The 13,065-nt window shown below is 39.4% G+C and overlaps 2 protein-coding genes across 3 annotated transcripts in view; both read left to right on the top strand.

Annotated features, from left to right (window-relative positions):
- The first annotated feature begins 5,210 nt into the window (after positions 1 to 5,210).
- LOC102028899 (zinc finger protein 136-like) overlaps positions 5,211 to 13,065 on the top strand; it is a 27,024-nt gene continuing 19,169 nt past the window's right edge. The window contains exon 1 of the mRNA XM_013508413.1: positions 5,211 to 5,273. The gene's annotated coding sequence lies outside the window, so the exon portion shown is untranslated. The remainder of the gene's footprint in view (positions 5,274 to 13,065) is intronic.
- The window catches only part of LOC106147348 (zinc finger protein 709-like), a 78,186-nt gene continuing 70,401 nt past the window's right edge, over positions 5,281 to 13,065 (top strand). Inside the window, exon 1 of one of the 2 annotated variants that reach the window (XM_013508398.1) lies at positions 5,281 to 5,520. Coding sequence is in view for 1 of the 2 variants with exons in the window: in XM_013508397.1 (XP_013363851.1) it covers positions 5,524 to 5,526 (3 nt within the window). In the remaining variant the exon portion in view is untranslated. Of the gene's footprint in view, positions 5,527 to 13,065 lie in introns of both variants that reach the window. The other variant, XM_013508397.1, reaches the window with a different exon arrangement.

Raw genomic sequence — 13,065 nt, 5'->3', positions numbered from 1 at the left:
ATTGTATGACTAATTTCTAGTGATTTATTGAAAGGAACAGTTAATGTTTAATTGTTTGATGGATCTTGCATTCCTACATTTGGTAATCTGAGCAACTTTGTTGAAGATAACAATATGTAATATAACAACCACTGTTAATTTTTTTATCATCTTGTTTTGAAATCCTGTATCATTATTGTTTTTGTGTTGTTTTGTTTTTGTGTTTGTTGTTTCTATTTTGGTTTTTTTTCCTTTAAAATAAAATCTTTCAAAAAAGATGTGGTATTTTTGTACAATGGAGAATTAACTGTAAAGGAAGATAAACTCGAGGCCTTTATATTACTTTATTGGCAATGGCCTGGATAAGGTCCAATCTTCTGCTATGTATCACTTTTACTCATTAAAATAACATTCTCATCACACAACACAAAATCATGCTTCATAGCAATGGTGAATTTGCTGAGTGAAAGACCCAAGGTAGACTGGGTAGCAGTGTTCTACTCATTATCAAATGGGTTGTCTACTGAGAGGCTCTGCAGAGCTTTTAGGCACTCTGAAGTGCAATGATATCGAAAGTGAATAGAAAGCAAATTCAGCTTTGTTTCTTGTGGTATTGTTACTAAGACTTTGGTAGCCATAAGTCACTGTTTTGGTTACTTTTCTCTCGTTGCTGAGACAAAATACCTGACATCCAAAATTAAAGAAGGAAAGGTTTACTTAGCTCACAGTTTGTGGAGGGTTCAGTCCATACTCGGCTGGCTCCAAGGCAGAGTGACATGTGACAGAAAGCAACAGTTCATGGCTGGTGGGAGATAGCAAAAGCAAAAAGAGCACTAGGGGAGGAGTGGCAAGCAGCATCTTTCCCTCCCTTACACTGCATGCAAACTATCCACCCCAGGATGGGTGCAGCACTTACACCCATAGTCTCAACATTGGACCATGAATCAATCATAAACTCTAGAAGCCTGCCCCATGACTGCATGAGGTTTTCTGGGGCCATCCAGACACAAATCATAACAGTCACTTTATAGAATAATATTTCAGGGAGTATAATATCATGTAGAGCATACCTGGGAAGACGAGGACTGAACTCAATTCTATGACCCTTAACATGTCTCTCAGTCCTCTTTTTACTAAAGCATTTGTGTGGAATACTACTCTCCTCTGCCCCTGTTGGCCTGTCTCAGCTGAGATCTCATGACACTTGAGTCCTGCCCTGTGGTCTGCTGTTGCTGTCTGGATCCATGTGTTTTCCAACGGAAATCATTTACCATCTAACTTTCTCATATCCACAGTCTACTCCCAACTTCATTATGGCCCCCTCATTGTGAGTTGCCTTGATCTATGTTCATCTGCCTTGGAATGAAATATTAAAATGTAAGGAAAGGACGTGACTCATCTCTTCTACCCATAAAAGCTGTCTAAGGTCCTGGAACAATGGATATTGTAGGATGAATACTTGAGTGCTGTATCAAAGATGTGAAGAATGGACAATATAAGGAAGAAAATGTTTTCATGTAACAGAAGGAAGACATGCTACATGCCCTGTGTACATCTGCATTGATGTGTTCATATCCTGGATATTCCACAGTGTGAAAACTGAAGCACAGCAGAGACATCACTGCTCAAGTGGACAAAGCTATATACAGATTCAGGCTGATGAAAACAGTTAAGGAGACCGAGGTGCACACAGAGACAGTAAACAGCGCACAAAGTTGTACCCACTCAGAGGTTTGTCAAGGCAGATGTAAAGACTACTTTATTGAAGATATCTGTTCCTGACCATTTCATCAGAAGGAGCCTCAGTTCTTTTTCTGTTATTTATATGAGGTTGACCAGATGACTACTCCAATGTGTGAGATGATATAAGGTCCTTTTCAGATTTAAGTGCCTAAAGAACCAAATTCCTGCGTTAGTGGTGTGGTTGATAAAGTAATGATCAACTTGGGACACTGAGTTGATCAGAGTCAGCATGGTTTTGGGTGTGGAAGATCCATCTGAGGATTGTTGCCAACAGCATAGAAGGAGAACTGAAGAGGAAGATGGTGTGCTGTTGCTGGAGAAGCTTGTCCCACTGGTTTTTCTGATATGACTTTAGAAGTTATCATCAAAGGAGCTTTGGTCCTTGTTTTTTCTGTGGATGGCTGCTGGTTTTTTTTGGGTACCTCTGGCCCTTACCTTGAGTGTCAGTTTCTGGCTCCAATGCAGGTCCCTCAACGTAGTAGCACAGATCCTTCACCACAGTGCTGCAGATGTTCAGCTTCCACCACTGACCTTTGGGCCTTCTCAAAGCAGATCCTTGATACAGACCTGTGTGAGACATTGTCATGGCTCTAGTCCTCCAGCTAGACTCATGGAGGACATTGCCATAGGCTGTAGTTCTTCAGCAGAACTCTTGTGAGAAAGTGCTATGGGATCTAGGGTCTTAGCTAGATTCTTTGTGTCTTTAGTATGTAGACAGATTTCCCACATTCTTCTGCATTTGACTTTTTTGGTGACGATTATAATATAATCTTATAAATTATGTGTTCTATATTAAGTCTATTCCCTCACAAACCATAACTACAACAGATGGGAAATGATAAGTTGTGTCACTGTTGAATCATGGGAAAGTTCTTTCTTCACCTAATGTTACATATCTCTTTTCACACAGAGAGAAGCCCAGGGAAAACCAGCAAAACTTGGTTTGAAGATTGTGTATCGATTCTCCACCAATATCAACTCGTTACATTTTTTATTGCATGAGCAAGAAGTAGGTATGTTCAGAGCCTCCACGATGTTTCCCGTTATCTGAACGTGAGCCTTTGGATCTCCGCTGTCTGGCCTCTGTGCACCTGAAGTATAGTAAAGGATGCACTCACAGAGGTAGTCATTTTTTTGACAAATACTTTGGAACACTCTAAGGTCTTTTACAGATTTTGTGGATGTGAGGAAATATGTATAAGGTCCATTTTGGTTCCCCCAAAATCCATTAGTGCAGCAGCATAGACTTATCTGAAATATAAGGAAATTCAAGTAAAGGTCCTCCTTATTTCACCTAGAATCTGACTTGAACCTAAATGGTGCTGGAACATATTACTGAATTTCTATAGACACAAGAGTGATAAATTTCTCAGAGCCTTTCTCCTCCTTTGTGATTTACACTCAGACACTGTTTATCAATGCCATCTCTCTATGCTCAGCACACTCACATGCCTTTGCTTCAAACTACTTTTTCTGCCATCAGTTCTATTTTACCATTTTCTGGGTAACTCCTTCTTGCTATTCTAACTACTCCTGGTAAAATGTTGCTTCCTTTATTGAACTAGTAAGTTTCACACTGCCTTTTTTCATGTTCTCACAGCATCTTATACTTTGAATTTTCCCTTATTATTGCCATTGTGAGTTTCATTCTCATTTGGTGTGAAAATATTATGTATGCTGAGAAACAACACTGACCAAGAACAAAGCTCTTCTCTCCTCAGCTTCTGATATCTCAGACTGAGAAATTCTTTTCTGTTGAACACAGCAGCTCGGAATAAAGTGTGATGATTTACGAAAGAGGTCCATCAATCTTCAGTAAAGTTGAAAGAGTATGTCAGAGAGTGAGAGAAGCCTTCTGAAAGTGACAATGTTTGAATGAGACCTGAATGATGTTCACGTGTGACTCATGCAATTATATAGTCAATTTTAAGATAGAAAAAGCAGCATGTACATTTTTGGGTACCTGTAGATGGAAATGTCATGCTACCTTGTGTCAGCATATTCACAGCTGTAAGGGTGATTTCCCAGAAAGCATTATCATACACTTCTTCACATCATTGTGAGTATTCTTCATAAGTTCTTCTAAGTCAACACTTACAAGTGAAATTGGTGGCTAATAAAGGAGTCCTCCATCAGTCCTCCTTGTTAAATACTGTGTAACTTGAATCCAGTTCTTTATAGCAGTGGGTTTGTTTTAAGCATGAATTCATCACCAGATACCTGTCTTCATTGAGGTAGTTTGGCCTTCATGAAGGAGAATGGATTATAGAAGAAAGAAGTTTTTTGATATGCAGAGAATCTGGACTCAGACTGAAATATGTACATATAGAAATCTGAACTCAGACTGAAATATGTACACATAGAAATCTGAAGAGCAGTCATAAAACAAATTCATTTATATAATTACTTGAAGAATGAATTGATGCATTTGAAAGTTTATTTAGGACATGCACCTAACAACTGTAGTAGGTATTTATTTCTTTACTTAGTTAATGGTACAAAATAGCTGACACACAGAATTTTAAAAAAATATATTTATTTTGTCTCATTGTTTCAGAAGCTGCAGTCAGGGTTTGACTGTTTCCAATGCAGAAATATCTTGGCAAACAGAAGTGAAGAAGAAAATGTAACTTCTTTATGAGATCAAGGAATCAGAGAGCAGTCAAGGAGCCTGAGAAGAAGGATCCAGGGACCAGAGTTGGTCCATCAGATCAAACTCACGTGACTCTATAAAACACACCTAGAAGTGTATTTTACTCTTATTCTATGTATCTCTCAAGACAAACAAGTGGTTAACAAGTGTATCACATGGTTCAGGCAATATATTTCTTCCAGGAATATTAAAATACTGAAGAGGCAGAGTTTCAATCTGTGAGCAGGGAACTATAAGGCATGTCCCTGCCTCATCATAAGGAAATGGTTTATTGGATAAGCAATGTGGCTCCATTTCAGCAAGAATTGTAACCCTCATGTTTGACAATATGCTTACTTTCAGAATTCAGGTTTTGTATGACCCTGGATGAGTAGCAAGCTTGTATGGAAGAGTTGACATGTTTGCTAAGCTTTCCTCTTTACTTTTTTGCATACTTTTGCTATCATTTAACTCTAATTTCTTCATTTACACAGTAATTGTGCTTCTTTTGTGGGCACATATTAATTTTCTAGGATGAAAAGGAACAGATGGAGAGAGATAAGTGTGAAAATATTGAGAATGAAGCCTGCTGCATCACTCTAAAATATCGACCTCTCAAACAGTCTGCTCTCCCTCTATTCCACTGTGTCCTGGCCTGGGCTCAGGGTGTTTTATGACATCAGGAGATTGATTCTTCCCTAGAATACTAACCTGAAACCTTCTGAACACATTTGTAACCCATTACAGAAGAGCCCGTTGAATCCTTTAAGAAAATAGGAGCAACACTGAAAAGGCAGGGATAAAGCCCTTCACTGCAAGTATCCCTCAGGCGAGGTGAGGTCAGCAGGGTAGAAAGCGGCCTCCGCCAGAAGTCTCTGCGCTACAGTCTTTCTTTTGGGATCCACTCTCGCACGTAGAGGTTTGTTTTCCTCCTTCGTCTTGGCTTGAAGGGAGGGCAATACAGGAGGAGCCAATCAGTGATCGAGGGGCGGGCTATATGAACTGTCCAATCAAGTGGGCCAAGGTAGGCGGTATCTTCCGGTGTCATGGCGTTATTTGCAAATCCTGAAGAAGATACTGACATCAGAGTGCTTGCTAGACCGTGTTTTGTGACTTCTATTTGCTGTGGACTGCTTTGGAAAGAACCTGGGAGACCCTGAAGCCACGTAATGGTGACGTTGTGGGATGGGAGCCCTGAAATGAGGTGGAATCTGGTGACACCTGTTAGAAGTGGTTAGAACTAGCTATTTAGATTCAGACCCCGAGGTCATCCAGTGAGTTATCCTCTGTGCCTTTAGCCCCTAGCTGAGGCAAAGGTAGTTCTGGGTCCCTAGGACCCTCTCCCCACTGTGACACCACCAGCCTACCGTGCCATCTTTGAAACCTCCTGCTGTCCTCACACCTCCACCAGTCTGGGCAGAGAAAGGGGCTTGGGGAGATCTTGAGGCAGATGTGATACGGAGCTGGGTGCCGCGGTAGTGAGCTAGGTCCCTGTTCTCATTTCTACCAGAGGCAGATCTGAAGCATCTGAAGTTTATAAATATCTGAGATGCGGGGACTTATAGCCACAACTCCTGTCCCCAAATTTCTGCTTTTAAAAATATTTATGGTGATCTCCTTAACTTCCAGTATGTCCTCATATCCAAACTCATGATAGGTGTTGACGAAAGACCTGCGAATTTAAAGAAGTGTGGTGATGTGACTCCATGGTGGAGTACTTGCCAAATATGCAGTGAACTCCTATGTTCCATGCAGAGCAGTGTAAAAGAAATTTCTAATCTTACTTATTTAGGTGACACTCCTACTCACAATTAGACTATTTATGTGAGAACTGCCAGAGAGTTCAGAATTCTGAGAAAAATGGAGCAGATGTTAAAGTACTAGCAAGTGCGGGGTAAAGTCTACCTACTAAGGACAACTTCCAGAATGGGCTGCCTGTTAAATCCTCTCTGAAAAAGGCCTGAATTTGAGCATTTGCTGGATATACACATGTGATATCTGTATGAGTGGAAAGGAAAGGGGGTGTCATCTCTGAATTAATTGCTATACAGCTTGGCCTGATTATAGATTTTTTTGAAATACTGAAATGGTCTCTGAGATAGACTTTAAAACTAGTACTGTGTGAAGGAGAAGTTCCAAACAGAAATTGGGCAGGGACATCAATAGTTAGGCATGAAGAGTGTTCTGCTTAGGATGTATCAAAGGAGAGTGGAAAGGTTGTGAACATTGGTATGATGAAGGATGGCAATAGTAGGAATTACAACATAGAAGATTTCCTCTAAAAGTTAAATTGTTCTTAGGGTAAGCACGAAGGAAGAATTGTGTACTTGCTTCATCTTTGAGTTGGCCAAGTGTCACAGATTTGAAGAAAGGAATAGAACTTAGTAATAGATAAATACGTCTTCTGTTATCAGTGATCAGTTCATGTAATCATTTTTAAGGCAGCATCGGAAATTAGAAAATTGTCTGGCCTTAATGTAGGTTAAAAGATTTTCTGGACACTATTACTGAAGTAGAATGAAAGCAGTTTCCCTAGGACATGGAAGATTTCAAGGTGTGCTTGATGTTTTCATTGTAGAGAAACTGAACTCTGGAAATTTGCGCTGGGCTGTATACTCTCCAATTTTTAATTTTGAGATCGTGCCTTAATAAGGTGCCTAGGGTGGTGTGATCTTTTAATAGTTTGTGTACCTCACTGACTGTTGGGATGACATGCATGTGCCATTATGCCAGTTTAAGACTGAGGTTCTTTATTGATCATGATTTACCAAGATTTCAGTGCTTGGGTAAAAGGAAAATCAGTGAGACATGGTTTTTCACCCTTTTACTCTCAGGCACTTGGGAGCCTGAGACAGGAAGTGTTTCAGCACCCAGCCTGGACAATTGAGCAAGATTCTTTTTCAATATGAAATGGAAATTCTGTGATTTACTGCCACTGAACAGTAACTCGTTTATCATGTCCTAGGTCCTGTGATAAATCTCCAATATTGAAGAATAAAAAGAAAATCATTTAATGGAACCTTTAGTTTGAGTTTTTTAAAATTTTATTCTTTTTTGTACACTACGATTTATGGTACAGTAGTTGCTCATGATGGTGGACAGCAGTAAAAAATCACTCCTCTGTCAGCAACAGGACACCAATGGTGAACAAGCAGTGATTTGTTGTGCACTGTATTCAGTAAAGTGCATGAGATATTTAGTATTTTATTATGATTTTGTATTGTGTTACATGTATGTCACCAAACACAGATCAAGCATGTATATTGAGAAATTTTTAAAGATCCAAGGCTTACAGTAATTCTTGTGAGAATAGGCATATTGTAGGGATCTGTTGGGTTCTTGCTGTACCCTGGGAAGGAACGGTGGCAAGAATGAGGAAAACATAAACAAGAGACAAAAGCTGGGATCAGGTGGAGGTCTTCTCTCTCAGCGGAGAAGGGGAACTCTTCAAGAATGGTAGAGCGTTTATTTATACCAAGAAGTTGGTTTAATTTTTGCCTCGCTGTCCAGCACTCAGTTAACAAGCTACAACGACTTGTTTACGTGTTTCAAGGAGCTCCCATGTTCTCAGGCTGGCTTCGTCCTGCACCTGTAATTACTTTCCAGCTTCCACGGCTCTCGACAGCATATTCTGTACATTTTCAACACACATACTTTTGAAATTCCTTTGGGTTGATTGTGATATTTTTCCTTTCTAACTCTAGTAGTGTGTCTACTTCATCTCTTAAAAAAATCTGCAGTACAACGTAACTCTTCAGATTGTTTTCATTATTGAGAGTTGTATTTATCAGGTTTCCTAGAGCAGCTGGATGAAGAGAACAGTATGAGTATTTGGAAAAGGGAACACTACTCTCGATTTTAATTTTTGTTTCTTTGCTTTGGTTTGATTTGGTTGTTGTTATTATTTTTATTACAGAATGGTGCCTTGATGTCATCATACTGTCTGGCTTGCATCACCATAACGTAGGGCATAGAATAGAGATTTTCACTGAGCAGACACAGACCTGAGCGGTTGGAGCACAAACCATCAAGCATATGCAAGGATAACAAGAAAGCACTTCCATTCCGACTTTCTAATTATGCTGATTTTGGAACCCTTTCTAACTGTTTTAACCTTGGGTAAACATTGGCCTTTCTATCCCAGTTTGCCCATTCATGTAATTGTACTTCCATTTCCTTGACATTAAAGAGCTGAAGGCATGTTTGTCCACTATGGTTAATTCGAAGACTTATCTTTGCAGTGGTTTATATGTCTGTGGATAAGGAGATGACCATGAGCCTTTGGCATATGTTGCACAAGTTCCAATTGACTGGAATCCCTAAATCTCCCATAGTTCTCTTAGTATGCTCACATGCTATAGACGGACCTTCCATACTGGTATCCTGGAGATGCCCATGGGAATAAAACACAGAGAGCTTCAGTTCAAAGCACTTTCAGTCTGTTTGTGTCTCTCTGTGGCTGTCATCATACAGTGTGAAGCAGTGGGCCCTGTTCTGGTTATTACACTGTTTATGTCTAAAATGTAGTGGTGAGGACAAGGAGAGCATGTGCAAGAACAGACAGAGTACTTTGTAGAGAATCACTGAGTTGGTTTTAGAGTGTAGGGCTAGAGGTTTGACAGGTCTTGGGCTTTTTGCCCATTCTCATACCTTATTATTCAGGAGCTTGTGTATTCATTGCACCTACTAAGTCTGTGGTTTTAACCTAATGGCAGTTGTGCACATCAGAAAACATGTAAATGTGTTTCAGTGTTTTTCTTGTAATTATAACATAGAGCATAAAATATTTTGTAGCATCTTAGGGATGGAGGTCAAGGATTTTAACAATGTCACATAACAAACAGGGTCGCTGTTATTAGAAAGAAACCTTGGCCCCAAATATCACTCATGCTGTGCTTGGCAAACCTCTTGTAGGTGTGTTTTCTCTCTACATTATACCCCTGCTTATCACTACTATATTACACTTGATGGCTTCACATACATTTTTTATGTTGGCTATCGACCCTAGGTATTGATGAGCATTGTATATGTGCACTAGCACTGAGCTATACCCTAATCTCATTTACATGTATTTTTAATGCCCAAATACTATGACAGAGAGTTCATACTGTATTTTAATTAATTCATCCAATATTATTTTCCAGCTTTATTTGTACTGCTCCATGTACATGTAGTTCCTGTCAGGGTCTCCATTGTTTGTGTGTATAGCATTTCATTTGCCTTTCCACAGATAAAGGAGAGCAGGCTTGTCTAATTCTGTCACTGATATAAATGCACTAAGGAACATTCTCTTACTTGCTGTCCCAGAAGCAGATTTGAGACAATCCCCATGGTGCTCAGGAGCTTCTTTGCTGGTGCAGAGTGTGTGTTGTTTAAAATCTTATCATACACCGTCCACATTACAGCTACAACCAGTGGGCTATAGTTTCTGTTTCTCATAAGCATTAGCTCTTTACCTTTTCCTAATTTGGTAAGTTTCATGGATTCCTAGTGACATTCATTTGCTTCTGTTCATTTTTTTTTCTGTCTTTTATGCCTCTTATTTTTAGGCATTCTTTTTTTTGGAGGGGGGGTTTCTCCGGTACCGGGAACCGAACTCACAACGTTGCGCTTTGCCGCTGAGCTAAATCCCCAGCCCCTTTAGGCATTCTTTTTCCATTTCCTGTGGGAGAGCTCCTCTAAATTATCTGCCATGTCAAGTTCTCATATTTCTGGTGAGCATTCCTTGTGTTGTTGTTTTTGTAGGGATTACCACTGGTGGAGAAGCAAAATACCTTCTTGTGATTTTTCCATCTGCATTTTGATTTCTTTGAGAATTTTCTTTGCTGAACAGAATTCCTTCCTATTACCTTTTGTATCTTTTCCAAGTCACCTTAAGAATTGTAGCTTCACAATTTTATTTCCAAGGATTTACTCATTCTTAGCTCAGCAAGTCATTTTCTTATACTTTCTTCCATATTATAGGTTCATATTTTATTTTTTTTCTTGAATCTATGGAGAGTGTAACTTTAAAAGTTTATTGCAAAAATAAGTTTCATATAGCATGTATAATGATGCATTACACCTTATTCCTGATTTGTACTTACAGCCTTATCAAATCTCAATTTGTTTAAAGGAAAAGTATTTATTGATACTTCTTTTAAGTTTAGTGTGTATTTATGTTGTCTGAATTTGAGGCTTAAATGACTGTAACTGTATAGTATTTTCAAAATAATATGAGAGAACATCTATTTTTTTGTTTGGGATTTCAAAAAAATGAGTGTCTTTTGTTTTTTAGAAGAGAATCACATAGATGTTTTTCAGATTTATATTGCTTTATTGGTATTACAGATACAGTTGTATTAAGCATATAATTTAATCAATCTGTAGGAGAGTGCATCATCAAATCCAATTCTGTACATTTTTTCCCAATATTTATATTATATTCTTCAGTTTTATTTGTATATATTGTCTTTTTGGAAAACTTTCAGACTTTAAAATTTTTTTCGATAAAATTGGCATAACTTTTTTTTTTTTTAAGTACTGGGAATTGAACTCAAGACCTCATGCTTGCCAGGCTATAATAATTTTTAAAATTGGTTTTAATAATCTTTAGTGGTATATGTGTCTAGTACATAGACACAGGCAGCTCTGCAAAGCTGGGGACAAATCCCGCTTCAATACAGTGATCCAACCAGTTGGATCAAATCAATGTCTTTGGAGAAATCCTGGGCTGGGAAGTCTTTTGCATAAAGTCTATCATTTGGGCTCTACTCAATCAGCTGTTGTATTGTTTTTCTTCTCCCTGTTCACTCTGCAGGAAGAAAATGGAGCAGCCTTGCATCAGTGACTGTTACAATACACATTTTAGCCTCTGTGACAGTGTCTACCTTATGGCTTTGTCCTGGGATATGTTCAGTTATAGGAAGTATGTTGACAGTGGTGTGTTTCCATGCTGGCTTGTGTGAGGCTAATGTTATCCAAGATTTTCCCTGCCACAATTTCCATCAGGAGGGGCCCTGTACAGAGCAGAAATCCTACTCATCATGCTTGTGGTGTCATCAGTTGCTTAGTCCTCATTGTCTTCACCTATCTCTTCATTTTATCTGTGCCGCAGTCCAGGGGCAGCAGATCTAGGAGATTCCTGCAGGACGGAACGACGCAGGTGATGAGACAACACAGACACCAGAGGTCCTTCTGGAGGGCAGGAAAGCAAGGCTCCTTTGACCCAGAGAAATGTTCTTTGCTTTACTATATACTTTTGCAATTACATATGAAACTTGGCAGGTTAAACAGTTTCCGTTTAGATACAATGAGGTTTCTATTTTGTTTACAGATTCAGACATGGTTGACCGACCATCTGGCCACAATCCTAGCAGGAAATCAACTTTTCTAAAGCACATAACAGGAAGCAAAAAGATCAGTCACTAGAGGTTCTTGATTAGGTATAATTTTTCACAGAATTGTTTACTTGTCTGCTGGACAACAGGACCCACATTTATAATATCTCCATCTAGAGCCAGTCCGGCACACACAGGGCCTTCGCCTGATGTTTTCCCACGTGCTGAGGTTTGTGCAGCGCTCCCCTCCCTTTCTGGTGGGTGAACATCGCCACACAAAAGGTAGGGGACTGATGTAAATCTCTGTGGTGGCTTCTACTTCCCCTTTCAACCCTGAAGGAGTGCCTTTTATCCTGGGCTCTGATTCCTTAACTACTTTCAGTTCTGATCCTTCAGGTCCCCAGCCATCCTTTATCGATGGCGCATTAAATATCTGGAAAGCTATGATGAGTATAGAGAGTAGAGGGAGGCCGCACACCCATCCTATGTGGTCCCTGCTTTGCAGCTATCTGCTACCAGTTCTGACTGTGTCAAGGAACTGGCACTGGAAGGTCTCTGGCACATCTGCTATCTTCATGGTCTCCTGTGCTGAGGGTTGGTAGCTTGCCTTTTACATGGATATAATTTGTCTCACTTGTTTGGAAAGCTCTCTAACCTTTTCTTTGTCAAATTCTAAAATATCTCAAAGGAAACTCTGCAGAGTCTGATACAGAATGTCAACAATCCTGTCTCTTTTATCCTAAGAGGAAAAGTTGAACAGAGCAACAGGAAGAATGTCTTTCCCATCAAACTCTCACCTAGAAGTTTTGAGGCTTGTTATATAGTAAATAGGATCACACTGGACGCTTTCTTCCTTTTCTTCCACTCATCTGTTGTGTCTCTTTTTCACTCTCCTCCTCCCTACCATATTCTGGTTTTCTTTTTTCATTCTTTCTTTGCTTGCTTTCTCTATTCTTTTTCTTTTTTCTTTTCCATTCAATACTTTTATTCCTTCTTGCTTCCATTTGATGTTCTTATACCCCTTTTTTATTTACCTCTCTCTCAAATCCCTCCTTTCCTTCCTTTCTCTGTTCATTCATTATTATCTGTTGCACTGTAAATAGTCCTCCAAATTGTTTGTCCATGTATCATTAAGTAGAGATTGCTGGCTTTTCTGAAATATAACTTACTGTCTGATTCATTTACTTAAAAATAAAATTCACAGAGTGTGAGTGTCTGCTGCACTCGGGGCCCGGGGTAGAGGCACACACAAAACCAGGACACAGGGGATGCAGAGCAGCAAGAGCCAAGTTTGCAACTGCAACTGCATACTGAAGTTTATTCTGTAAGAAGTTTTATAGCATACAAGTGTAGTTTTTCAGATACCATATGAGTACATACCGAGCCAAGTAA

Source organism: Chinchilla lanigera, unplaced genomic scaffold, assembly GCF_000276665.1.
Source record: "Chinchilla lanigera isolate Chin_1 unplaced genomic scaffold, ChiLan1.0 scaffold00145, whole genome shotgun sequence".
NCBI lineage: Eukaryota > Metazoa > Chordata > Mammalia > Rodentia > Chinchillidae > Chinchilla > Chinchilla lanigera.
This window is presented reverse-complemented; position numbering and strand designations above follow the sequence as displayed.